At 43.9% G+C, this 26,363-nt stretch overlaps 2 protein-coding genes and 1 long non-coding RNA gene across 3 annotated transcripts; 1 reads left to right on the top strand and 2 right to left on the bottom strand.

Annotated features, from left to right (window-relative positions):
* Window positions 1-2,575: 2,575 nt before the first annotated feature.
* LOC114271562 (uncharacterized) lies at window positions 2,576-8,073 on the bottom strand. The gene is made up of 2 exons (XM_028213173.2): window positions 6,685-8,073; window positions 2,576-2,873 (listed from the first exon to the last, which is right to left on the bottom strand). Exons 1-2 carry the CDS (start codon window positions 7,661-7,663, stop codon window positions 2,788-2,790), a joined length of 1,065 nt encoding a protein of 354 aa, XP_028068974.2. The 5' UTR covers window positions 7,664-8,073; the 3' UTR covers window positions 2,576-2,787.
* On the top strand, window positions 3,297-3,610 carry LOC145804071 (uncharacterized). Its single transcript, XR_014345660.1, has 2 exons — window positions 3,297-3,435; window positions 3,482-3,610. It is a non-coding gene; the product is annotated as an uncharacterized LOC145804071 (long non-coding RNA).
* Window positions 8,074-19,221: 11,148 nt separating the features above from the next.
* Window positions 19,222-22,702, bottom strand: LOC145803854 (uncharacterized). Its single transcript, XM_082897231.1, has 3 exons — window positions 21,248-22,702; window positions 20,578-21,160; window positions 19,222-20,468 (listed from the first exon to the last, which is right to left on the bottom strand). The coding sequence occupies exons 1-3, from the start codon at window positions 22,700-22,702 to the stop codon at window positions 19,444-19,446; spliced, it is 3,063 nt and encodes a 1,020-aa protein (XP_082753357.1). The 3' UTR covers window positions 19,222-19,443.
* Between the last annotated feature and the right edge of the window lie 3,661 nt (window positions 22,703-26,363).

Genomic DNA, 26,363 nt, shown 5'->3' with positions numbered 1-26,363 from the left:
CCGTTGCAAGGAGAAAGTGAAGAATGATCCTCAAGGAGAGGATCTGAACTCCATGGATCAAGACAACGAATTGGGATCCTCCCCTTCATTTCGGTCCTTTATTCCCTCCTTGCAGGGCCTTCGGGCCCACTTTGAGGCCCAATTTTGATAATCCGAACCGTTCATATTTTTAGATTTATTCATTATATCATACCTGTAAAAAATCAAGTTGATCGAATATCATAAAGTATGTGTTCGGAAAATTGTTTATTAAAAAATAGTTTGTAGTTCCAATTTTCTGAACGCATACTTTCTGATATCCGATCAACTTGATTTTTTACAGGTATAATATACTGAATAAATCTAAAAATATGAACGGTTTGGATTATCAAAACTGGGCCTCAAAGTGGACCCGAAGGCCTCTACAAGAAGGGAATGAAGGAGGGGCTCAAGGAGGGGCTCTGGACTCCAAGACAACAACCAAAAAAATCAAACCATATTGCTCCGTGTTTCTGTTAATTTTAAGAGTAGAGGGTGTTCTACAAGACACTAAGGCATTGCATGCACTTATTTACTTATTTTAGGGTTGTTTGGAGTGTTCTAAATAAGTATATTTTTGTCTTTTTAAACTAAAAAATTAAGAAAGAAAATATAGATGTTTGAGTTAATTTTTTGACTTTTTATGAAAAAATGTGTAATAAAAAATTGTAAAAATTAGTTTGTAGAAGAAAATTAGGATTGAGAATTGTGCAACCGTAATTGTTGATTTTTGATGAATAATGTTAACTTTTTAACTTTTTAAATAACTTTTTAATTTTTCCTGTACATGCCAAACTTGACTTTACTACTCCCTCCGTCCCAAATTAATGGTCCCATTTGGGGAATCCAACTTTTTTTGGTAGTACAATTATTGTACTTTTAAAAAGTTAGTTTTCCAAAATTACCCTTTGATAGTACTCCTTTTTGGGAATATCAATGTCATAATTGTACTTTTTATATTATTTATGAATTTAAAAAAAGGACAAAATGGGAAATTTATATTATTTTTGTACTTGATTTTTGAAGAGGGACAAATATTTTAGGACAATGAAAAATGGAATAAGGGACTAATATTATGGGACGGAGGGAGTATAAGTTTTCACATTACTTCTTTACTTTTTATACAATTTTTTTTAATAAAAAATTAAAAAATCACTTAGAGCATCTCCAACGGTGACTCAAATTTTTCACCAAATTTGAGTAAAAAATTATCCATTTCACCAAATTTGATACCACTCACTCCAACGGTTCACCTTTCACCAAATCTATTTCGGGACAACCGGGTGGTCGACCGGCCGGTTGACCGGTTAGGCAAAAAAAAGTTTTTTTTTTTTTTTTCGCGAATTATCTGAACTTTTTTTTGAACTTTCTGAACTTTTTTCGGGACGACCGGGTGGTCGACCGGTGGACCGGTTAGGCAAAATTATTTATTTATTTATTTTTTTAACGGTTTGAACTTTTTTCCTGAACTGTTTGAATCTTTTACTGGTTGACCGGCCGGTCAACCCGGTCCCCCTTGCAGTGGTCATCAACAGTGTTTTGGTAAAATCAGTATTTCGTCGTCAGTTTGATGAATTTTTTGATGAAATCTGAATTTGATATTCATTTGGTACCACCGTTGGAGCTGTGAACAGTGATTTTTTCATCAAAATTTAAATTTAATATCAATTTTGATGAACCATTTGAGATGGTCTAAATAAGCAAATCCAAAACCACCCTACTCTTATAGTCATTTGACTTTTTCAAACCTCAAATCTCATTCTGATGTGGATAGGACTTCCAATTCATCGTATTTAGGAAGGCTCTCAAAGCACTGGCATGGATGGAACTCTGTTTATACAAGGACTGCGATCATTTTTCTGCTCCTAAGTGTGTGTATCTTTGAGAATCGAAGTTCATGCAAGTTGTTTGGCACGTGATTCCCCAATAATCTGTGTTTTTGGAGAAAAATATTCAGTTCTGGTTCTGCCCACAGAGACACACATATATATAGTTCTTACTATTGCATATATCATGGGGGGGTCCACCCACCATTACAAAATTCACTAACTTGAAATTTTATCGATATTTTACAGGAAAAATGTCTCGTAACTCAAATTTTGTAACTTAAAAGTGACTTAAATGGCCAAAACGACGTCGTTTTGACCATTTTTATGTTGTTCTGTACTCAAAACGACGTCGTTTTGACCATTTGAGCCACTTTTGAGCCACAAAATTTGAGTTACGTAGCATTGTCGATTTTACAGTTAAAAAAACAATTGATTGGAAACATGCAAGAAGCAACAAATTTGTAAACTACCAACTACAATGACATGCAAACACAGTTGTCCTACATACACATACATAAACAAAATTCCAAGAGTTCCACACACACACACACACACACACACACACACACACACACACACACACACACACAAAGAGTAATGTGATTATTTTATTTTATTTTATTTTTTAATTTGTGTGCGCGCGCGCGTTGCCTAGCATCATCATCTAATCCTTCGTACAGAAAATTAAGCATTGAAGGGAAAGATACATAAGATGGAAGTCAGGGGGATTTAGAAGAATTGGAAAATAATAAAAATTTGTTCCAACAACAATACAATATCTTCAAAACCCATCCCTCTCGGGCAACGAAAAGAAACAAGAAGCCACTCTGTTCATTCCATTCCAAAAATGCAAAAAGGAAAGAATAAAAAAAGCAATCCAAGTCTCAAAAGTATGCACACAACACACAGCCTATATACATATATGTATAGTGAAAACTCCCTAGCAGCTGTGCCGGGATGTAGATGCGAGTGCCACTGCCTGAGCCCATACTTTGAGTCGAGCTTTCACATCTCTTGGATCATCACCTAAGTTAAACAAATTAATTTCACACTAGAGTCAGATTTTGAATGAATAAAATTAATAAACTCATGAACAATATAAAAACTTTGGTAGTTTCTTCCTATAGTAACATTTTAAAATTAAGAGCTTTGGTAGACCACCATGTTTTGTTTTAGAAATAAATGGGTCCTAGTTGAACACCTTTTTTATGTAGTAGTATAATATTTAGATAACCCATAATTATAAGCAAAATGCACAAAAGAATTGAACTTGGATGAATTGTAATGTATAATGAATCTCACAAGTTAAAAAGTATTTCTGTGAACTACAAACTTAATACAAATCAATACAAACAGAATTTTCTAAAGAACCCATTAGGCATAAGTAGTAGTAGTAGTAGTAGTAGTAGTAGTTGTAAAATAAATTGATGTATATTATTGATTGATATTGTTACATGATTGTTTGTATATTTTGTATATTACAAGAATGTATTATATAGGAGAGGTTTTGGGAGAGGAGGTGAGGAGTGAGTGGTGGAGGTAGGTTTGGTGGAGTGTAGTAGGTGATAGGAGTGAGTGGTGGAGGTAGGTTTTGGTGGAGTGTAGTAGGTGATAGGAGTGAGTGGTGGAGGTAGGTTTGGTGGAGTGTGTAGTAGTAATTTACATTTACATTAACAGCCCCCCTCAAACTCAAGGAGGATAGGTACTAGCCAACTTGAGTTTGGAGAGAGTAACAAAACAGAAAAATAAACTGATAAATAAAACAGGATAGGAGACACGGTATGGTCGTGTCAGACCGATGTAGCAGACAGTTTATGGGGTCATGTCGGACCGTTGTAGCAGACAGTTTACGGGGTCATGTCGGACCGTTGTAGCAGACACTGTGTGGTCGTGTCAGACCGATGTAGAAGACAGTTTATGGGGTCATGTCGGACCGATGTAGCAGGACAGTTTACGGGGTCATGTCGGACCGGTGTAGAAGACAGTTTACGGGGTCATGTCGGACCGTTGTAGCAGACAGTTTACGGGGTCATGTCGGACCGATGTAGAAGACAGTTTACGGGGTCATGTCGGACCGGTGTAGCAGAGGTTGTGGTGATGCACAGTGCGCCATGAGCGACTTATACATGATACTGTGTATAACCCCCCCCCCAAACTCAAATAGGTGTGAAGATAGAAACCTATTTGAGGTTGAAACAAAGGGATTGATAAAGCTGACCGGTGTAAAAGACACTGTATGAGTGTGTATATAGGCTGCCCAAAAAATATACATTGATGTAGATATCGAGCCCTCAAAAGTCGTGCCCTCAAAAGGTGTGTCATCAAAAGGCGTGTCATCAAAAGACGTGCCCGAGTGCATCAAAAGGCGTGCCATGAAAAGGCGTGCCATGAAAAGGCGTGCCAGGTTGTCGGCGTCAACAGGCGCGCGATGCGCGTGGCTGCCTCTGTGTCATGGTCGTTATAAACCGAAGCGGAGGAGGCAGAAACTGAGACAGAAAAACTGAGAGAAACCTCTGAAAAATTCTTCGTTTTGCTGAGAAAGAGAGGTCGTTTTGCTGAGATTGCTGAGAGAGATAGTCTGTAACACTCTGTTGTGAGAGATATTCGTTTTGCTGAGAAAGAGAGGTCGTTTTGCTGAGATTGCTGAGAGAGATAGTCTGTAACACTCTGTTGTGAGAGATATTCTGTAACACTTTGTTGCCCAGAAAATGGCCTCGTCTTCCCGTGGGCTGCTCACTCTCTTTCCCGATCTCAACGAGTCCACAGGAGAGAGAACTGGTGCGGTGTCCCGTGAACCTCAACCAAACACCACTGGGTTTGCTCCGTTGAACTTTCCGATGCAGTCGGTGGAGCAAAAAATGGCAGTGCAAACGGATGTGGAGGCGAATCAGTATACTTTGAAGGCATGTGTGGAGTCCATGACGGCGGTCACAAACCTGTCGCACCGGCTGCAGAGTAGGACAAATGAGGTGCAGCAATTAAACTCCCAGCTGGCTCTGCTCCAACGCATGTATAAGGATGCGCGAGCAGAGATAAGCGTGCTAAGGGCAGAAAACAAGGAGCTGAAGCGGAAGGCCACCGTGATGTTCCGATTTGGAGGGCCGCCATATGCTGCAGTGGAGGAGCAGGGAGTAGTGATCATGCCCAGTGGAGTGGGAAACACGGAGGCAACACCGTCAAGGGCCATCCAGGACGGAGGCAAGAAGAAAAGACCGGCGGCAGAGTAGAGAAGAAAAATCTCACCTGTGAATGTGGTTGTTTGTTTGTATTTTGTTTTGTTTTGTTTTTTTTTTTTTTTTTTGTTTTTTTTTTTTTTTTTTTTTTTTTTTTTTTTTGTGGAAAATGGTGATCGGGGTTGATCCTTGAGATGAATAAAATATGTGTGGGTGTGCAAATTTGTAAATTGTGTTAGGTTGTGGCTTTTTTTTTTTTTTTTTTTTTTTTTTTTTTTTTTTTTTTTTAATATATATACTTTAGTGGGATGAATGATGAGGATCATGTGAGGGAATATATATTCTATATGTTGTGTGGGTGGAGAATAAAGAAAAGAAAAGAAAGAAAATCATGTGATTGTATTCGGAATGGTTGCCTGGGTGGAGAATAAAGAAAAGAAAACAGGATAGCTGTCCTTTTGTATTCTGAATTGTGGCCTCAGACCCACATGAAATGTGGCCAAAAAAAAACCCGTGAAAGAAGTAGAGACAGAGAGTGAGGGGATATAGTGGAGAGAGAGAGGGGAGTGGATGATTTTCCCCAATAAAAAATCGTAGAGAAAGAAAATCTTAAAGATAAGAATCAGAAAAAGGATGGAAGAAGAGGGGAAGAGAAGCAAGACCCCCGAGACTTGATGATGATAAGAATCAGAATGAAGAATGAAGCTGGAGAGGATTGAGGCTGAGGCGACGATGACGCCGGAGGGATGAGCGGCGACGGAGACGACGCCGAGGTAGTGGCCGGTGTTGGTGGCGACGCTTGTGAGCTCGTCGGGGCTCCATACCCTCACCGTTTCATCCAGTGACTCCGTCAGAAGGAGCGCTGGCTGCAGAAGGAGCGCTGGCTGCGCATCCGTGGCTGGGACCCACGTCATCGTCCACACCGAGTCGTCGTGGTCATTGTCGACAGATAAAGGGATTGTGGTGGCAGTGATGAGGCTACAGGTGGTCAGTCTCAGACCGCGGTAGTCGCGAATAATGGCAGATGGGAAACTCTCCTCCCTACAGGTGATCGTCACTTTTGAGGGTGACGATGAGGAGTCGGAGAGTTAGCGAGCTCTGTAGACATCGGAGTAGGCGCCGGAGCCGACTCAATAGAGGATCTCGTACTTGGAGGTGATCTCGCAGTGGGTGTAGATGTTCCAGCTCTTTGCCGATGATGGCGGCGGTTGGAGGGAAGTGTAGCAAAGGTAGCAAAGGTATCTAGGCCTGGATGCTGTGTTTACTGATATGGGTTTGTCCGGCGGGCGGCTAAGGCGAGGTTGCCGCCCGCCGGTGAAGCAAAATTATTAGGTTCTTAACCTAGCTCTGATACCATGTAAAATAAATTGATGTATATTATTGATTGATATTGTTACATGATTGTTTGTATATTTTGTATATTACAAGAATGTATTATATAGGAGAGGTTTTGGGAGAGGAGGTGAGGAGTGAGTGGTGGAGGTAGGTTTGGTGGAGTGTAGTAGGTGATAGGAGTGAGTGGTGGAGGTAGGTTTTGGTGGAGTGTAGTAGGTGATAGGAGTGAGTGGTGGAGGTAGGTTTGGTGGAGTGTGTAGTAGTAATTTACATTTACATTAACAGTAGTAATAGAAGAAGAAGGAGGAGAAGAAGAAGAAGAAGAATACCAGGGCTAGAGATGCGCCAATTGGAGATGGGGGAGTTGCCGCCGCTACTGGTGTCAAGAGGAGATCCAGCGACGGAGACAGAGAGTCGAGTGGGCATAATTTCAAGGGAGGTTCGTTCATGTTCCAACTCAAAACCAAGGTCTCTACACGCCTTCACTTCATCCAAATCCATACACAGTGACCTCCTCCCTCCTTTAGGCCTCGTTATCACTACCAATCCCCGACCACCACCACCACTACCTCCCCCCTCCTCGCTCTCCCCGCAGCTGTTTCCCCAATTGCTATTATTATTGTAATTATTCCCACCACCACCACCACCAGCACTACCCATGTCCATATTAATCGCCGCCGTGTCTTCTTCCATATTGGCCATCACCGTCTTCTTATTCCGTTCCCCCATAGCATTTACCAATCTCTCCCTCACGATTCTCCTCCTCCTCCTCCTCCTCATCTTCTTTTTATGAAGAAGAAAGTCCTTGTGAACTTCGTTCTCGCTTGCGTACTCTTTCACTTGCTGCTGACTCAAACCCCCATTTCGGTTCCTCCGTCTCGGCGGTGTCATCGGCAGCGAGTAACACCCCATCGGCTCCTTATCGGAGTCCGACGACAATAATTGTTTTCCCTCTTTTTCATCGGAAAATTCTTCGTCGGCATCGGCATCGGCATCAGCATCGTTAAAGCAGCTCTCGATTGATAAGCGTGACATGAACATCATGATGCTATGATGATTGGCGTCGTCGTCGTCAAGTTGGAAGTAGTTATTGGGATCCCCATCCCCATCATCATCTTGACCGCACACAGTGGTGGAATTGCTACTACTGCACATAGATAGCCTTGAAAGATTGTGAGGATGAGTCTGTAGATGATGAGGATGATGAGTCTGCTGGTGCTGATGATGATGATGATATCCATCATCAATGTCACAACAGTCGTCCTCTAAGTCCGCCATACTCACGCTTTCGTCTGAAGCCATATACATCTATCTATCTGATTCCCGGCCAAATCAACCCCAATTGATTGAGAGTGAGAGTGAGAGCGAGCGAAGCAAAAGACAAAAAAAGGGGTTTTGGTAGAGCTAGTGTACATGAATGGGGCTCCGTGAACCATTCGTTTCTTTTGCCATGGATCCTTCTCGAGATGGTGATTAGGCTGGCTTTTCCTTTCCTACCCACCCTCACGGGCCTCTCACCCTTTTATAACACCACCCAACACTTTCACTGTGACTAGTATTTAATTTATTAAATAAGAGGATAACACGACTACAATAAAAATCAGCAATAAATACTACTCTCTTTTAGCAATAAATACTATATTTTCTTATTAATTTTTTTTTTATAATAACACAATAAAATGCAAGTTATTCATGATACAATGCCGCACAATAAAATTGGAGATAATTGTTGGAAAATCTAAATTATAAAGGGTACAAGACATTAGATTTTGTAGATATTTTTCATTAGTGAGATATTTATTTTTTTGTGAAATAATTTGGTGAAGAAAAATGTTACAGACCCTAAACGTTTTACCAGCATTTTTACTAAATGTCTCGCATGAGTATAGGACCCACACCATATGAGTTCCATGTGAGTCCTACACTGAGACATTTGATAAAAATATTGATAAAATATTTAGAGTCCCTAGCATTACTCTTTGGTGAGAAGTTCTTTTATTTGTTTTGAAAGATATTTTGTTTTAATTTTATCCCTTAATTTAACTGTTGATTTTTTTTATCTGTTGAATTTTCTTGACTATTTATTCAAGAATTTTCTGTCTATTCAATTTTGTTCCTATCTATTCAATTTTTTTACCCTATCTGTTTATTTTTTTAATCTTTTCAATTTAAATGTCTCTTATCTATTTAAATATTTATTCACATAAATTTCTATCTATCCAAATTTATTATCTATTCAAATATCTAACCAAATTTGATTATTTGTTGCAATTTGTTTCATCATTACAACAACAACAACAAAATGAAAAAGAGATCAGAGTTTAGTTAAGGTTTATCAGTCACAGTTGAATACAAAGAATCATCAGACTTTAATCTATTGTATTGTTCCAGTTTTTCTCATCATATGAAATTCTTCAATTCAATCCAAACAAATTAAAACAAACCAAAATTGAAAACACACACACACACACACACACACACACAGAGGAGTTGTAGAGAGTTTGGTTAGATTTTGGTTTGAAAACAATATATATATATATATATATATATATATGGGTAACTTAGTCATTTTATAAGAGTTTGTCCTCATGGCCAAAGTATTTTAGAGTATGGATCTTTGACTAGAGAAAATTTGAAATTGAATTTTTGAACTGAATGCCTATAAAATTACTTAAACCACTTTTTTAACACAAACTTACCTCATTCAAATGGGGTAAAAATCTATTCAAACTTAGAAGTATAGAGAAATTAATCTAAATCCAAATTTATCTCAACTAATTTAGATTAGGCTTGAAATTATCCTGATTCAAAGCAAAAATAATATTATCTGTGGGTGTTAATTTTTGAACACATAACCAAACAGGCAACTCAACTGGAGAGCATCGGCAGAATAGATTGAGCCTAAACAACATGTCATAGAAAGATAAGAATCTGGCAGTGGTTCATCCACCCGGTAGGGATGGCAATTTAAACCCGACCCGACGGGGACCTGATTCCCCGACCCTGAAATAAGTGGTTTTTCTCCGAAAAATATCCCCGCGGGGACGGGGATGGTATTAAAAAATCACTCCCCGATTAATTTCGGGCCAGGGACGGGGATAGGCTCGTCGGCCCTAGCCCCGGCCCGGCCCCGCCCTGCCCCGCCCCGATTCATCCCCGCCTCTGTATCTCTTTGTATTATATAAATATTATTAGTTGTATTATATTTTGTATTATATAAATATTAGTTATACTTTTGATCTCAACTCTCTTAGATCTCAACACTCTCACTGACTCACTCTCTTTCACTCTCTCGTCTCTCTCGTTCTTCTCTCTCTGACTCTCACCGACACGGCGACACAGTCACCGACTCCTCTCTCTCACTCTCAGTCACTGACACGGCGACACCACCACCACTCTCTCTCACACCTCGTTTGCTCTCTCAGCTCTCGTCTTCAGCCGCTGATCGCATACCAGTCATCGACACCACTACCACCGCTGGTCCAGACTCCGATCTACAGATCTGTTGTTTGAATCTATTTACTGGATTATGATGATTATAGATCTATTGTTTGAATTTGTTTAATGGATGATGATGATTATAAATCTGTTTACTTGGATGATTATAGATCTGTTGTATGATTATAGATCTGTTTCCACCGCTGGTCCAGACGCTGATCTCATTTTTTTGTTTTTTTTAGCTGGGGAATGTTCGAGGTCGGGGAAACCCGATCCCCGTCGGGGGTCGGGGGTGGGGGCGATGATACGTTCCCCGTCGGGGATCGGGGCCGGGGGAAATTTGACCATCGGAGATCGGGGACGGGGAGGGTGATCCCCGGCCCCGCCCCGTCCGTTGCCATTCTTACCACCCGGAGACACTCCGACGATCAAGTCAGTAATCAAATATCTCTCAAAGATAGCAAAGTGTGCTTAAACTCACAACAAAGCACTTATTGCTCACAATATATCACCCATCCTTGGGATCCACGGGGGTGCTTTACTTTTATAGCCAACACTGACCTGATACCTATAGAAGCTGCACTTCAATGGACTCATGCTCAATGTTCATTATGGACTCTCAGTTAGATAGAGATAAACTCCCTAAGAGCTTTATCTTTATCCAGACTGAGATCCTCCCATATTTTAAGACTCTTGTCCCTTATTTGCTTGTCTCGGATTCCGGTATCTCTGTAGATAACCTTGGCCTAGCCGAGATCACCTCGGCATCAAGACCAAGCCACGTGGCACCTTGGTTGACACTTCGGCATTACCTTCGCTACGTGCTGTCACTCTCAAAATATGTCCCCACATTATCTTATTGTTGATTAACAAGTTGTCCGAAATAATATATTTCACTCTTTGAACTAAAAAAGAATTTCTCAAAAAAAAAAAAACAATAATATAAATACTAATTTTAAAAAATTGAATTGAGTTGTGTGTAATAACTAGAGATGGCAATAGGTTCTGAGAAATCGGGGAGTCAAGACAGGGCGGGAATGGGATGGGAAAAAATGGCTGATTAATTAAAATTTTAAGTCTCTGTTTGGGAAGATGGGTTGAGTTGGGTTTAGGGTTATTTTAGTCACAAAAAATAAAATAGATTTTTTAGTTCAATAAGACAAAACGTCACATCTAATCCATAATCATTACATTCTTTCTCTCACAAAAAGTAAAAAAAAAAATCAAAAAATCATTCCCAAACGAGACTCTTTAGTCCCAGGCTAAAATAGCCAAAAAACCAACATACTTCCCAAATGAACCCTAAGTATTTGGTTTTATTTTTCAAATTTTTAGTTTATTTTCTTTTTAATTTAAAAATTTTCAAAAAAAAAAACATTTTAAAATTATTATTTTAGTTTTTAAACTATTTTTTGAAAGTTAAAATCAACTTCTCTTTTGAAAAGTGTAAGAGGGGCTAATTTGAGCCCACTAAATTATTTAGGCCCAATAGCCCAAGATTAGTGGGCCTGAATTTATCGCAAGTCCAAGAATCGATGGGCCCAGATTTATCGCCATCAAACGGATTGAATCGCTGTAAGCCTCGAAAGGGTTCGGGTCCACGAACATAGAGACTTACTCGGGCCCGGACTCGAAAAGGTATTAAGCAAGCCTAGAGATCCGAGGCACTCGGACTCGAAAGGATTCGGACCCACGAATCTAGAGATCCGAAGTACTTGGCTTCGAACGGATTCAGACGCAATCTAGAAGTCGCTCCGTTAATGAGTCCCAGAATACTTGCGGGCTCGGAGCTTTCCGGGATCTACGCACCAGAACCATGGGCGTAATGGAGTTCGAACAAAGGACCCGATCCCGAGGACGGTGAGTGGAGACAAATTCACTCTTCGGTTAAACTAGCCTATACCCGGGTCGAGGTGGCACGACCCCGGGGGGTCCATGAGACTCGGCAATATTTTTGCGGCAGGACGTCCTCTGGGACTACCCCTGACCCTTTGGGATGATTGGGGATCATTGGTTAGGTGTGGCTAAGAAGAAGGGTTCGCCGAGGGATTGATCTCCTCTTCGGGGTTTTCTCATCCTCGGAGAAGTCACCTCCTCGGAGAAGTCACTTCCTCGGAGAGGTCACCTCCTCGGAGAAGTCACCTCCTCGGAGAAGTCACCTCCTCGGAGAGGTCACCCCCTCGGACAAGGTGGTTAGAGAAAATATCCCCCATGTGCCTTGCACATGGGCTCCATCCTACATCATGAGGTGCCTATAAATAGCACCCACCCATAGCTTTACAAGGGATGGATTTTGGAGATTTTTAACTCTTGGGAAAGAACTAATTTCCTTTCTCCATTATCGACCTTGAGAGTGAAAGTGGGAGATCAATGGGAGAGCCTTGCCATTATTCTATTCTCTAGCCATTTTGCCTTCTTCTTCACCCAATCTCTTATCTCCATCATCTCCTTTGTTGTTGTGTTCCTAAGTTGAGATTATTGAAGAATCTAAGCCTCTTATCATATTCCAGAGAATTCGAATTTCTCAACTCCTTTCTTGAACCCTCTCCTATATTTTGGCGACTCTGCTGGGGAGGCGGATTGGTTAATGGTCTCAACAAGATCTGGAATCCACACAACTCCAACAAGAATGGCGGGAGAAGATGAAGTTCACCAACAAGGATCCTCTAATGGTGGTGATGACAGAACCATGACTCCAGATCAACCACTTTTGCTTGAAGCCATTCAAGGACTTCAGAATACTCAGCAAGAGATTCTTACCACTCTTCAGAATCTCACTCACACCATGTTGGTGATGAGTTCTAACTTTGCACCGGCGCCAAACGGGAATCAAACTGGTGGTGGAGTTATTCTCGCCGGAGCGCAAAATCAAATCCAAGGAGAAGTAGGCCCCAATCAGCCTATGGCTCATGGCAACACGGCTACAGTAACACATGCTCAAACCACAGTAGGCGGCGGCAGTTTGCCCATGCCCGGGCTCCATGGCGTGCCAAGCCAAGATCCAATCGTGACTAGGGGAGTTTCTAGTGTAATGAATGGTGCTCCGGCGACTGTTGGTGTCCAGGAAAACATAAGGAGCGTGATGGCGCAAAAGGGAGCTCTGCCCGTACCTAATCTTGTTACGCCACCAGTGAATGTTACCCAAGCACCAAGCGGGCCTCCTTTGGTGCCGACAACAAATCTGCAAGCACAACCCGGTATAGCGGCGCCGTGCGGTGGACTCTATGGGCCTCAATTCAATATCCCATCACCAACTGGCTTGTCTATAGGCGCTGATGGCCAGTATCGTCAAATGTCCTCACCAATGATGAATTCGCAGCACCAGAATGGCCAAGACGCCCCTAGCTCAGTCTTCGGGTTCATAAGCCAAGTCCCGGGAATACCACCATCAAACTCTCTCCCTCAACAGTTTCTCACTCTCGCCGATGTGCAAGCCATGTTCGATCTCGAACGGGGCAAGAGGACCTTACCCTCTTTGCCTGATCCAGACGTCAAGCCGCCTTACCCCATTGAGATGCTGAGCTATCCATACCCTGAGGGGTATACAGTGCCGAAGTTCATCAAGTTCGACGGCAAACAAGGAAATGCCCGAGAACATGTTGTGCGATTCATCGAGACTCTAGGTATTCATGGTTCAAACCACGTCCTCCGACTGAGAGAATTCTCTAAGTCCCTCACCGACCGAGCATATAGTTGGTATGTTAATTTGGCCCCAAACTCTGTCCGAAGTTGGGAGGAAATGGTTAACAAATTCCACTCCAAGTTCTTTCAAGTGGCGGAGAAGGTGACCACACTTACATTGTGTAAAGAGAAGCAACAAGAAAGTGAAGACATCCTTGACTACGTCAAAAGGTTTCAGGACAAGGCCGTGGATTGTCATGAAGCAGTTGAGGAGAGTTATCTGGTTCAAATTTGTCTAGAAGGGGCATTGAGCAGGTACAAAATGTTTCTAGTTAACCACAAGCTACCCACCTTCTCGGCATTAATAGAAGCAGCTCGGAACATTAGCATTCCTCAGGCTCAGGAGTCCGGATTTAAAGCCAGTTACAAGACTAGTTTCAAGTCATCTCGTGGACCTATCGTTGCTGCTGCCTCTGCCCCGGATACCCGAAATTCACAAGGAGGAGGTCATAGAGGCCAGAAAAGAAAGCAATATAATGGTGAAAAGGGGAATGTTTCTTATCCATGTGGAATCGAGGAAGTGAAAGCTCTAGTTAAGGAATGGGTGGCTGACGGAGAGCTAAAATTACCTTATGTTGAAGAAATGCCATCAAAAAAGGACCGTGAGAGCCCTGAATTTTGTGTCTACCATCGTACATTGAAACATCCGACAGAGAAGTGTTGGACTCTCAGGAAAATCTTCAGAGATAAAGTCGAGGCAGACGAATTGAGGTTCAAAAAGCGAGGGACTCAAGACATCCGAGAACAACCATATCCTCAACACCGAGACAAGGGCAAGAATGTTGCTATGATAGCTTATGAAGGCCCAATGATCGAGGCTATCGCTAATCTCGATGACGATGACTGTTATCTGGACGACATCCTCGAGCCAGAGGGTGAGCAAGTTTACTATGGAAGTGCTCTCGATCCAGAGGGCAGAACATTTATGACTCATGGCGAAGATCCCTTTGATCCAGAAGGAGGAGAAGAATACTATGGAAGAGGAGGACACCATGTTTATGTGGCATCTTATTTTGAGGAGACCGAGGAGATGGTTAACTACGAGCCTCCAAGAGTGGAAAAAGATCCGGATCACTATGCCAAAACCTTGCAAGACTGTGTAAAGTTCAAGCAGTTCTTTGACCAGCTTGGACTTTCCAAGGTGGCAAGAACAGAAATCACCAGGTCTATCATTAATATAGCCGAAGCACACCATGAGGAATGCATGTCGACTGAGGGATCTATCCCGAGGAAGGCAAAAGAGCAATCTAGTGCCATTACTTTCTCCGAGGTTGATCGAAAGTATCCTTTTTCACACAATCGCCCGCTTTATGTGACTGCTTTTATTAACGGGGTTGAGTTCAAAAGGGCCTTTCTAGATAGTGGAGCCTCTATCAACATTATGACTCGCGCTACTCTAGAAAAGGCCGGAATCTCTGAAGAACGCATTGTGAAGCAGCCGATAGTCATCACTGGCTTTGGTGGAGAAAGGAGAGTTACTATCGGATGCGTAACAGTTGATTTAGCTGTTGGAGAGATTCGCTCGGCCACCAAGTTCCATATTATCGATTCTGAGGCAAATTATCACATCATTCTAGGGAGGACCTGGATGCATAGATATGGGGCTGTACCATCGAGTTATCATCAGTGTGTTAAGGCTAAATGGGGAAAGAAGACGGTGACAATTCAGGCTACAGAAAGGCCTTTCGAGATCCATGAAGCTCATTATTCTGATGCCATCTACTTCACCGAACTGGCTGTCGAAGAAGTTCCCACCACCTCTAAGCCTCGAGGGGTCAAAATTCCTCGTTGGGAGGATATCAAAGATGACAAGGAGCCGATGGCAGAGTCAAGTAAGCGGGCAATGTCTAGAACAGAAAGTCTGCCTATTCCTCGAAAGGTGATGAAAGTTCGAGAAGGAGGCAAGATGGTGTACTATTTATGAAGGTGCGGGGAGTCGGTTTCTTCAGTCACCGACTCCGAGTCAAAAGAAGAGCCTCCTGACAATGATATAGTAATAAAGCCTGAAGTGGCTCCAGAATGTATGCAAGATGGGCCGAAGCCTCAGCCCGAACAACTTATTGAAATAGATCTGAGTGATGGACAAGATGCACCGAGGCCGGTATTCGTAAGTTCGAGCCTTAGCCCAGAGAAGCGGGAACAGTTGTTAAAGTTGATAAGCCGATACTCAGATGTGTTTGCTTGGTCATATAAGGAAATGCCCGGACTAGATCCTGACCTAGTCTCCCACTATCTTGATGTATTCCCAAACTCCAAGCCAATTAAGCAAGCTGCTCGAAAATATCATCCAGATCTCGAAGAGAAGATTAAGGAGGAGATTGAAAAACTTCAACAGGCTGGTTTCATCCGGCCAATACAGTACCCCACGTGGTTAGCAAACATCGTGCCAGTAAAGAAGAAGAATGGCCAAATCAGAGTATGTGTAGACTTTCGAGATTTGAACAAATCTTGCCCGAAGGATGAATTCCCTCTTCCTCACATCGACACCCTCGTGGATACTACCTCGGGACACCAGATGTTCTCATTCATGGATGGATTCAGTGGATACAATCAGATTAAGATGGCTGAAGAGGACGCAGAAAAGACTGCTTTTAGAACACCTCTCGGAAACTTCTTCTATACAGTCATGCCTTTCGGACTCAAGAATGCCGGTGCAACTTACCAAAGGGCTATGACTGCAATCTTTCATGACATGATCCATCATGAGGTGGAAGATTATGTTGATGATCTAGTGGTGAAATCCAAGAAAGAAGAAGACCATCTCCGAGACCTTGAGAAGGTATTCAAGAGGTGCCAGAAATTCAAAATGAGGATGAATCCTCTCAAATGTGCTTTCGGGGTGACGGCCGGGAAGTTCCTCGGGTTTCTTGTACATAGGCATGGTATCGAGGCAGATGAAGACAAGGTCAAATCTATCAGAGCAATGCCTCCCCCGCATTCTCAGAAGGAGTTAAAGAAGTTCCTCGGGAAGGTGTCTTATATTCGGAGGTTTATCCCAGCACTGGCAGAGATCTCTGCGCCTTTCGGCTCTTTGTTAAAAGGAGATGCCAAGTTCGAGTGGAACCAAGAGCACCAAAAGGCCTTTGAGAGAATCAAGGCGGCCTTGACCTCGCCTCAGACCATGATAGCCCCGCAGCCCGGGGTGCCTCTAATGTTGTACCTAACTTCAACCCCCAAGTCCATAGGGGCATTATTGGTCCAAGATGTAGATGGAGTAGAACGCCCGGTGTATTACATCAGTCGGAAGATTCGAGGAGCAGAAGTCCGATATACTCCAGTAGAGAGACATTGTTTAGCTTTGGTATTCACTGCCCAAAAGCTCAGACATTACTTCCTAGCACATCAGATTCAGATTGTTACTAGAAGCGATCCAATCCGATACCTCCTCAGCAAGCCTGCTCTAACCGGGAAGGTGGCAAGATGGTTGTTAGCATTGGGTGAATTCGAGATCACATGTGTAGCCCCCAAGGCGATCAAAAGTCAAGCCTTAGCTGATCTCCTTGCCCAATTTCCAAGTGGTGACTATGAACCAGTGAATGAAGAATTAAGAGGAGAGGTGCACGCAGCTATGGCTTCCGAGGAAAGCTTCTGGACATTGAGCTTTGACGGAGCAGCAGCCGGAGGGAAGGGAGGAACCGGGATAGTCCTTACAAGCAAAAGTGGGGAAAAGTTATATTTGTCTTATAAACTGGATTTCCATTGTTCGAATAACGAAGCCGAGTATGAGGCTCTTATTTTAGGCTTGATAGCAGCTGAGAAGCACAGTATTAAGAAGATTCAGATCCGGGGGGACTCAAAGCTGATAGTGAAGCAAGTTTCAGGACAGTTCGTCTTAAAGGAGCCTGCCTTGGCCACATATCGAACAACAGTCCAAAGGCTTCTTGACAAATTTCAGAAGGTCGAAATAGAGCATGTGCCTCGCTCCGACAACAAGTTTTCAGATGCCCTCGCAACATTAGGGGCAAGAGTTGACATTCCAGAGGAAGAGGCAACAATTGTTATCAAGAAGAGAACAGAACCTTCAATAATACCCGAAGACAAAGGCCTTCCGGAGGACTGGAGAGGAGAAGTCCTCGAGCAACTCAAAAGCAAAGTTGGAAAACTGACTATGGCCAAGCTTGCCCAATTCACAATTATTCAAGGTGAACTTTACTTCCGAGGAGGTACCGGATTCCTAGCCCGGTGTATTGGCCAACAAGAAGCAAGCTTCCGACTACAACAGATCCATGAAAAGTCTTGCGAGGATGGGGATATCAGTCTGTATAGAAGAATCCAAAGACAAGGTTATTATTGGCCCGAGATGGAGAATGACTCGAATCAATTACAGAAGGAATGCCCCAAGTGTCAGTCATACATCCGGGAGGATGAGAGTTGCTTTGAAATTGATACCCCTGACTGGAGGCAAGTCTACATTGACTATCTCAAAGAGGGAACACTACCTGAGAGCCCGAGGGACATTGCACACCTCAAGAGGAGAGCGAGGCGGTACTTTCTTGATCAGGACAAGCTGTATAGAAGAAGTATTGAGGGCACTCCCCTGAGATGTCTCTCCAAGGAAGAGTCAGATCTAGTCCTCGGAAGAGCCCACGAGATTGAACATCAAGGAGGGGTTCGGCTGTTCGAGCAACTTATACACCTTGGGTATTACTGGCCGACCATGGAGTCAGATGCATCCCATCACGTGAAGAGGTGCCAGACTTGTCAGAAACACGGAAATTTGATCCATGCTCCAGCTGTAGACCTGCATAGTATCCGAACGCCATGGCCGTTCCATACCTGGGCTTTTGATCTGATAGGGCCCATCTCTACATCTTCTAAGGGGTACAAGTGGATTCTCGCAGCCACAGAATTGAGTACAAAGTGGGTCGAAGCAATTCCTCTGAAGAACGCTACGGGGCCTGCAGTTGCGAACTTCATCAAGGAGAATATCATTTGCCGATTTGGAGTACCAAACACCATCCTCTCGGATAACGGCACTCCCTTCATAAACAAAGATGTGAAGAGCCTCCTAGAGACTTACCAAGTGAAGCATCACAAATCCACACCCTACTATCCAAAAGGGAACGGGCAGGCGGAAGCCACAAACAAGACACTGATAAGGATTCTGAGCAAGATGATGGATGAGTTTGGGGGGACTTGGTCCGAACAGTTGATAGTAGCCCTATGGGCGTATCGCACTTCGAAGAGAAAGCCAACTCAAGCAACTCCTTACTCCCTTGTGTATGGGTCCGAGGCAGTGTTACCTATAGAGTTGGAAACGCCATCTGCTCGAATGGCTCTCGCCTTGGGAATGGTATTGGAGCCTCGAACCACCAGATTGGAAGCATTAGAGGAAAAGCATGACAGAGCTGCAAAAGTCATGGAAAGGTATCATGAGTCCATCGCCCGAGCCTATAACCAGACTGTGGTACCAAGGAAGTTTGAAGAAGGTGATCTAGTATGGAAGATTGTAGACCCAATCATGCGAGGACAGCCTTTACCCAAGTTTTCTCCAAAATGGGAAGGGCCCTACAAGGTGGTTCAGGCAAGCTCAAGCGGGTACTACAAACTTGTAAGGGTTGAAGACGGCTTCCGAACTGGCCCGCTCAATGCAAAGTTTATCAAGCATTACTACCCATAGTTGGACTCATCTATGTTGAAATTCATTTTCACTTTCTTACTTTGTCTAAAGGTTGTATTTCCCTTGCGTTATGAAGAAGCTGGTTTTCTCTATGGTGTATGTTTTATCCCATCACTTACAGTGAATCTATTATGCTTTTGTCAAGAAAGTTGAAGAACTAATGAGAATATTTCAGCTTTTATAAACATGTGCATATGATTGTTCTATCATTCGAAATAAATATTTTATCAAGTAGAATGAGAAAACAATGCGAAAATATCCAAACAACAAAAATTTTGTCATTTCATTGCATTGTCCTAGATAAAACATTTTTATCGAAAGGGGCAAGAAAGTAATGATAAAAAAAAACTCAATCTTTCCTAAAGACACCTTCGAAGAAGCTGCCCGTCACATCTACATCTGGAGGACAAACAGTAGAGTGTGCCTCTAAAGTCTCCAAGGCCCGAGCATAACCCGACTCAAGTTCACGAAGAGTTGCCTTTGTCTCATCTATAGAGGTGCGATAAGAGGCAAGCACAGACATAAGTTCCAGCCGATGACTGGCGTTCGAAGCTATATCCAGGCGCTTCCGAAGCCATGATAAGTCCACTTGGTGACGCTCCATGTCAGAGATCCCCTGATACGCCGTCTCGACTACTTTTCCATTAAGGTCACACAACCGTTGCGTGTCCAAGCTATATAAGATAGTGGCAAAAGACTCGAGAAGAGCAGTCTGAATGAGTGGACACTGGCAAGCAAATGAAGCAAAGGTCTCCGGGTAACTTGAATGCACAAGCTGTAGAACTGAAGCAAACTCAGGAGCTACCCAATAATGAAGAAATGATACTTTGCCAGAAGTCGAAGGAGGAATTGGGGCCGGAAAGTTGCTAGTCTCAGGAATCTCCCCAATGTCTATCGGGTTAGATGAACCACCCGGAGGGGTAACTCCCGGCAGAGGTCCCGAGCCTGAGAATGCCGAACGATAAGGGGACAGACCAAAAGCATCACTATCAATGTGGAAATCACTGAGATTCAAATCCAAAATATTTGAAGGCACTGGCGATGAAGAACCTCTGGCAGTCGTCTCAAAGGCAGGTGTTCCCCCTTGAGAAGGAGAACCGTGAGGAGTTACAAAGAGAGTCGGAGTAGAGTCCGGGGCAGGTGAAGACGGGACCCCGGTAGCAGCTAACACCGGAGCAGAGTCCGAGGCAGGTGAAGGCAGGACCCCGGTAGCAGCTAACACTGGAGCAGAGTCCGAGGCAGGTGAAGGCAGGACCCCGGTAGCAGCTAACACTGGAGCAGAGTCCGAGGCAGGTGAAGGCAGGACCCCGGTAGCAGCTAACACTGGAGCAGAGTCTGAGGTAGGTGAAGGCAAGACCCCGTTAGCAGCTAACACTGAAGAAAAGATAAGAAGGCCTTATTAGAGGTAGGGAACAGGAAAGTCATTTAAGTAAAGATTTCTCACAGATATAAGTAAATGACAAACTTCAGAAAGAAAGATTACCAGAGGGAGAATCAATATGCAAAGCAGGGGCAACTGAAGGACTCCTAGCATCAACAAAGTCACTTGGTCGTGTAGAGACCACCTGATCGATCTCAATGTCTGATGAAGCCTGAACAGTAGTAGTCATCCCTGAAGAAGGAAGGAGGGCCGGAGGATGAGAATCACCATAAGTGCCAGAGCGAGTCTCAGAGATCTCTAGCACATCCACCTCCACACCATTCCCAGAGGCGCACCTCATCTCTACATCGCCTCTAGAAGCATGGCCCGCGACATCAATTTCTGTGGCATCAGTCCCTCCAGCAATCTCAACATCAGAACGGTGAGCCCCAACAAACTCGTCACCAAGGTAGTGCTCCTCCTCAGCTACGGTAGGGCGATGACGACGCGTGCGTGGAATAAGGTCACAAAAATGATCGGAGGACTCAGCCTCATCATCATCGTCATCTATAACTGCTGTACGAGGGGTGCACATCTTCACAAGTCTTGCAGACAAAGGGAGGGTGTCGTCCAAGTCTGAGTCCGGCCTGGGGGAGGCAGCATGGCCAGGAGCCACGGTACCGAGAACGTCAACAACCGCAGGATCCTACATAACATGGGCAAATAAAAGTTTTCATTTTAGAAGGTATAGTCGCAAGAAGGAAAGTAGCTTCAAATCAAGAATTTCGGGTACCTCACGAAGCCTTTTGGAAAGGCGAGGAGCGGAAGGACTGGCATCAGAAGTCCTCTTGTGAGCCATCTTCTTAAGGCGGGTCGTCCGAGGACCAGAGGCCTTATTCAAAGGGACTGGCTCTGGAGAAGTAATTGCCAAGCTAGAAGCAGATGCCCGAGCAGAAGGGTCAGTTGGAGCAGATGAAGTGAAGAAACCCTCGTACATGTGGTCAGATTTTCGGCTCTCGGGTAGCCGAAGAGAAGAATCCTTCTTATAAATCGGCGGAGGCAAACATACGGTCGGTCTGCTCTGGACAAATGCAATAAACGCATCGATATTCTTCTGCCAATACCGCCTGAAAGAGGGGGTGAAACCCCCTACTCGGCTCAAGCCTGGCATCGTCAAAGAGCCGGATATGGGAAGCATGGTGTGTACAAGCCGGCGACTGAAGCGCCCGTAGCTCTCTGAAAATGATAATAAATGAGGTGCTGGCCCCGGGGCACATTGATCAAACCCGAATTGACATACTACACGGTCAGGCCTATAAACGGCACTATCAACGCCTTCCTCATGCCACACCGGTAATGAACTCGGACGGATCATAATCAGCATATCAACAAAGGGTGCAGGGATGTTCTTCGGCAAAGGAAAGGACACCGAGCGGGAGGAACCATGATAGATAAGCGGTATGGCCACACCTACAGGTGGGCATACATATGGCCGTGCCACAAAGCGTCGGGGATCATCCACCAGAGTATTCAAGGATAAGGTGGAAATAGTACGTGACCAACGTGTAATCAACGGCTGGCAAGACTTCGCTTTCTCAAATGTCCGAGACCCATCAGTATCGAGCACGGGGATGCCATCTTTATCCACTATCTCCCGAAGAACTTCCGCCTCAAATACAGTCGGAGCAGGGGCAAATTTTGGAAACCTCTCGAAGAAGAAACATAGCAGGAACTGGCTGTGAATAAAGGAGACAGGCTCATATCGACCCACGGAGCGAACCATATCTCGATGTAGCAAATCCAGTCGATAATAGAGATTCCCAAGAAATAGGGGAGCCAAAGGGATCCGATCTCCTCTGAAGAGCCTGACTGCCAAGGGGAAGACGAAAGGATTGAGGGAATCCGGAGGTGTGCTCGGAAGAATGAAGAATGAAAGGAAGCAAGCCAGAAATCCCAAGAAATAGAGCCTGGAGCCATACATCGGACCGGCTTCATACTCCCGAGAGTCAGGATCAGCATCTCTGGCCAAGGGCTGAAGATCCTTGAAGAAGTGACGGATCCATGCAGTATAGGAGGCACGGTCCGTCCTTACTCGACTAGTCCTCCTCGCTGAACCATCAAAAACAGAACTCCACCGACCACAAGTTTGAAGATTTAGCTTCAGAGATTGGATCAAAGAATCATCTTCGGGGGGTGTCTGCTCAGGGTCGAAGGCATCAGGGCCGGTCACTTCCAGACGCAGCAACATGAACACATCCTCAAGGGTGGGCCCCATCTCGTGCTGGCCAAGTATAAAGGTGTGTGTCTCGGTGCTCCATCGAAGAGCCATGGCTTCCAGGCTAGCATTGTTGCGACGGATGGATAGAGATCTAGATATTTTCACCGGGATCAATAGCCGGGCCTCCTGAAGTCGTTGACAGAGGCTCCTGTCCGAGAGGACATCATCGACCCACTCTTGCCAACCGAAAGGAGGGTTTGAGAAGGCCTTGAACTGAGGATAACAGTATGGAAAGTCCCCCTGCTCAATTCGAAAGCGTAGCACCGAGGAAGGAGAAATGAGGGCCTCATGTCCAGAGTCAGTGTCCTCAGTGAGACATAATGGAGCCGCCTTCGGAGATAGAAGAGAAGTGGTGGAGGTAGCCGCCCGCCAGAAGGGGTCCTTCCGACCAAAATAAGGAGATTTCCTCCACTCAGATACCGGAGGTACATCCCTCTCTTTCATGAGAGCCGGTTCCGATGACCCCGGGACAACGGGTTTCTTTCGAGAAGACATATGGCTGAAATAACCTGTATAAATATTAAAGAGTTGACCGTATTAAAATTCAGAATATTGTTACATGCAACATGATGGGTTTATCAACAAATTCAACTTCGGACGTCATCAACAATTCATTTTCTTGGATATTCTTCAAGCTCAACAAATTTTAATACCAATGGGTGCATCATCAACATATAGATTTTCGTCTTCTATCATCAATAAGAGGTGCAATGTCATAGGTCGCTTCATGATGAAGTTCAATTGGGTCAATTTCTTAAAGTCACTATGTTCTATATTAAAGGTCCAATTTATACGGGGTTCAAAATTTGGACAGAGTGAAGTTCAATAGCAAATTTCAGGCCCAAGATCCGAAGTATTTTACATTTCTCATCAGTAGCAAGATTCAATGGATTGTCATGTGAATTACAAGAGTGTTCCTCCCAAGCCAATATTATTTGCTCAATTCAAGTGGCAAATATTCTATTACGAGGGCAAAATTCAGCAGCAATGGTTCAAGTTATGCAATAGTCCAGAATTTCTTTGGCAAATTTCAAGTCAGAAAAATCGTTTAAATAAATCCCATAGCCTATTTCAAAAATTGCAAAATCCAAACAAATTCAGGCCTCACATTGGAATTTCAAATCATCAATATTAAGGCTTAGTATATCAAAGTCTTTGAGCTAAAAAAAAATGGGAATTAGAAATTCTGAAAAGCTTACTCTACAAAAAAAGTTTACACCAAGATTAAAATATATATTTATATATATATATATATATATACTTACCCACAGATTTGACGGAGTAGATTTAAGCCAACAATGACAAAGAAGAAGCTGAGAAATAGTGCCAACCGAGAAATGGTGCAAACCGGAGCCGGAGCAAGCCGCAGCTAGAGGCAGTGGCAAGGCCGCAAGTGTGAGACGCACAAGCACGGATCGTAGATATGAAACAAGCACACTCAAGGCCGACGACGAGCTGTGCAGTGCTAGGCAAGACCATACACGTCGCGTTGAGTGGGCGGACGTGTGTGGTCAATGTCGGACAATCCGAAGCCGGAGGCAGCAGTGTTGTCGCAGAGGAGTTGACAACCACACGGGTCCCGTTGAATGGGCAACGGTGTGGTCGTCTCTGGGCAGTCGGGATCGATGGCGAAGTTGCAGCAGAGAGGCCAACAGTGGTCGAGCTCGGCAGCCTAAGGCCAGAAGCGGCAGTGACGTCGTTGAGGAGTTGGTGACCACACACGACGCGTTGAACGGGCGACGTGTGTGGTGGGTACCGGAACAACAGTCAAGGTTGGCGGAGAGGTCGCAACGGAGAGACCGACAGTGGGTTGGCAATGAAGCTGCAGCGGAGGCGATGAACAACGTACAACCAGAAAATTTTCGATAGTGAAGTAAGGAAGACGAAGCTTGGGTTGATCTTAGTTTGCAGAGGAAGTGTGCCGAAATGGGTCCTTGGAGTTTGATCTCCTGCAAATAAATTAAAAAAAAAAAAATTCGTTACTGAGGTAAGGAAGATGAAGCACAGAAAAGAAAATAAATAAATAAAAGAGATGCCGTGGATGCAAGTAACTGGGGTCGGCCTCTGTTATTACAGAAACAGAGCTTTCTTGAAGATGAAGAAGCTGGGTCTCTCTTTTTAGAGAGAGGAAGGGTGCTGCCGAAGGGTGCTGTCCATATCTCCAAAAAGGAAAAAATATAATATAAAAAGAAAAAGATAAAGTTTGTTTCTGGTGATAAGGCTATGTATATATAAAATATGTGATTTTGAAACTTTACAGGTTGTTGAACGAAAGTAATAAAATAAAATGTGTGTAGCCGTTAAAAAAAAAAAAAATAAAATAAAAAAAAAAAAAAATAAAAATAAAAAAAAAAAAAAAAATAAAATTTTTGCTTGTCAATTTTTTCTGTAAATTGAAGTGCGTCATCAGCTTTATCCATAGGCTCTGTCGTGACAAAACGTTTTTTTTTTTTTGGGAAACGTGATGCGAAACAGGGTCGAAGAAATGACAGTATGCATGTCTGAGAAATTTAAAATTTCTCATACACGCAAGGGGCAAATGTAAGAGGGGCTAATTTGAGCCCACTAAATTATTTAGGCCCAATAGCCCAAGATTAGTGGGCCTGAATTTATCGCAAGTCCAAGAATCGATGGGCCCAGATTTATCGCCATCAAACGGATTGAATCGCTGTAAGCCTCGAAAGGGTTCGGGTCCACGAACATAGAGACTTACTCGGGCCCGGACTCGAAAAGGTATTAAGCAAGCCTAGAGATCCGAGGCACTCGGACTCGAAAGGATTCGGACCCACGAATCTAGAGATCCGAAGTACTTGGCTTCGAACGGATTCAGACGCAATCTAGAAGTCGCTCCGTTAATGAGTCCCAGAATACTTGCGGGCTCGGAGCTTTCCGGGATCTACGCACCAGAACCATGGGCGTAATGGAGTTCGAACAAAGGACCCGATCCCGAGGACGGTGAGTGGAGACAAATTCACTCTTCGGTTAAACTAGCCTATACCCGGGTCGAGGTGGCACGACCCCGGGGGGTCCATGAGACTCGGCAATATTTTTGCGGCAGGACGTCCTCTGGGACTACCCCTGACCCTTTGGGATGATTGGGGATCATTGGTTAGGTGTGGCTAAGAAGAAGGGTTCGCCGAGGGATTGATCTCCTCTTCGGGGTTTTCTCATCCTCGGAGAAGTCACCTCCTCGGAGAAGTCACTTCCTCGGAGAGGTCACCTCCTCGGAGAAGTCACCTCCTCGGAGAAGTCACCTCCTCGGAGAGGTCACCCCCTCGGACAAGGTGGTTAGAGAAAATATCCCCCATGTGCCTTGCACATGGGCTCCATCCTACATCATGAGGTGCCTATAAATAGCACCCACCCATAGCTTTACAAGGGATGGATTTTGGAGATTTTTAACTCTTGGGAAAGAACTAATTTCCTTTCTCCATTATCGACCTTGAGAGTGAAAGTGGGAGATCAATGGGAGAGCCTTGCCATTATTCTATTCTCTAGCCATTTTGCCTTCTTCTTCACCCAATCTCTTATCTCCATCATCTCCTTTGTTGTTGTGTTCCTAAGTTGAGATTATTGAAGAATCTAAGCCTCTTATCATATTCCAGAGAATTCGAATTTCTCAACTCCTTTC

Source organism: Camellia sinensis, chromosome 12 (genome assembly GCF_055761805.1).
Source record: "Camellia sinensis isolate YWXY chromosome 12, ASM5576180v1, whole genome shotgun sequence".
Classification (NCBI taxonomy): domain Eukaryota; kingdom Viridiplantae; phylum Streptophyta; class Magnoliopsida; order Ericales; family Theaceae; genus Camellia; species Camellia sinensis.
The sequence above is the reverse complement of the archived record's forward strand: the minus strand, read 5'-3'. Positions and strand labels throughout refer to the sequence as shown.

Bases quoted from the DNA above. Each gene is read 5' to 3' on its own strand.
- LOC145803854 (XM_082897231.1), bottom strand. From the start codon at position 22,702: ATGTTGCTGCGTCTGGAAGTGACCGGCCCTGATGCCTTCGACCCTGAG. The intron at 21,161-21,247 runs GTACCCGAAATT...CATGTTATGTAG, and splicing joins TTTCCAAAAGGCTTCGTGAG to GATCCTGCGGTTGTTGACGT. The intron at 20,469-20,577 runs GTAATCTTTCTT...TCTTTTCTTCAG, and splicing joins GCATATTGATTCTCCCTCTG to TGTTAGCTGCTAACGGGGTC.
- LOC114271562 (XM_028213173.2), bottom strand. From the start codon at position 7,663: ATGTATATGGCTTCAGACGAAAGCGTGAGTATGGCGGACTTAGAGGAC. The intron at 2,874-6,684 runs GTATTCTTCTTC...TGTTTAACTTAG, and splicing joins TTGGCGCATCTCTAGCCCTG to GTGATGATCCAAGAGATGTG.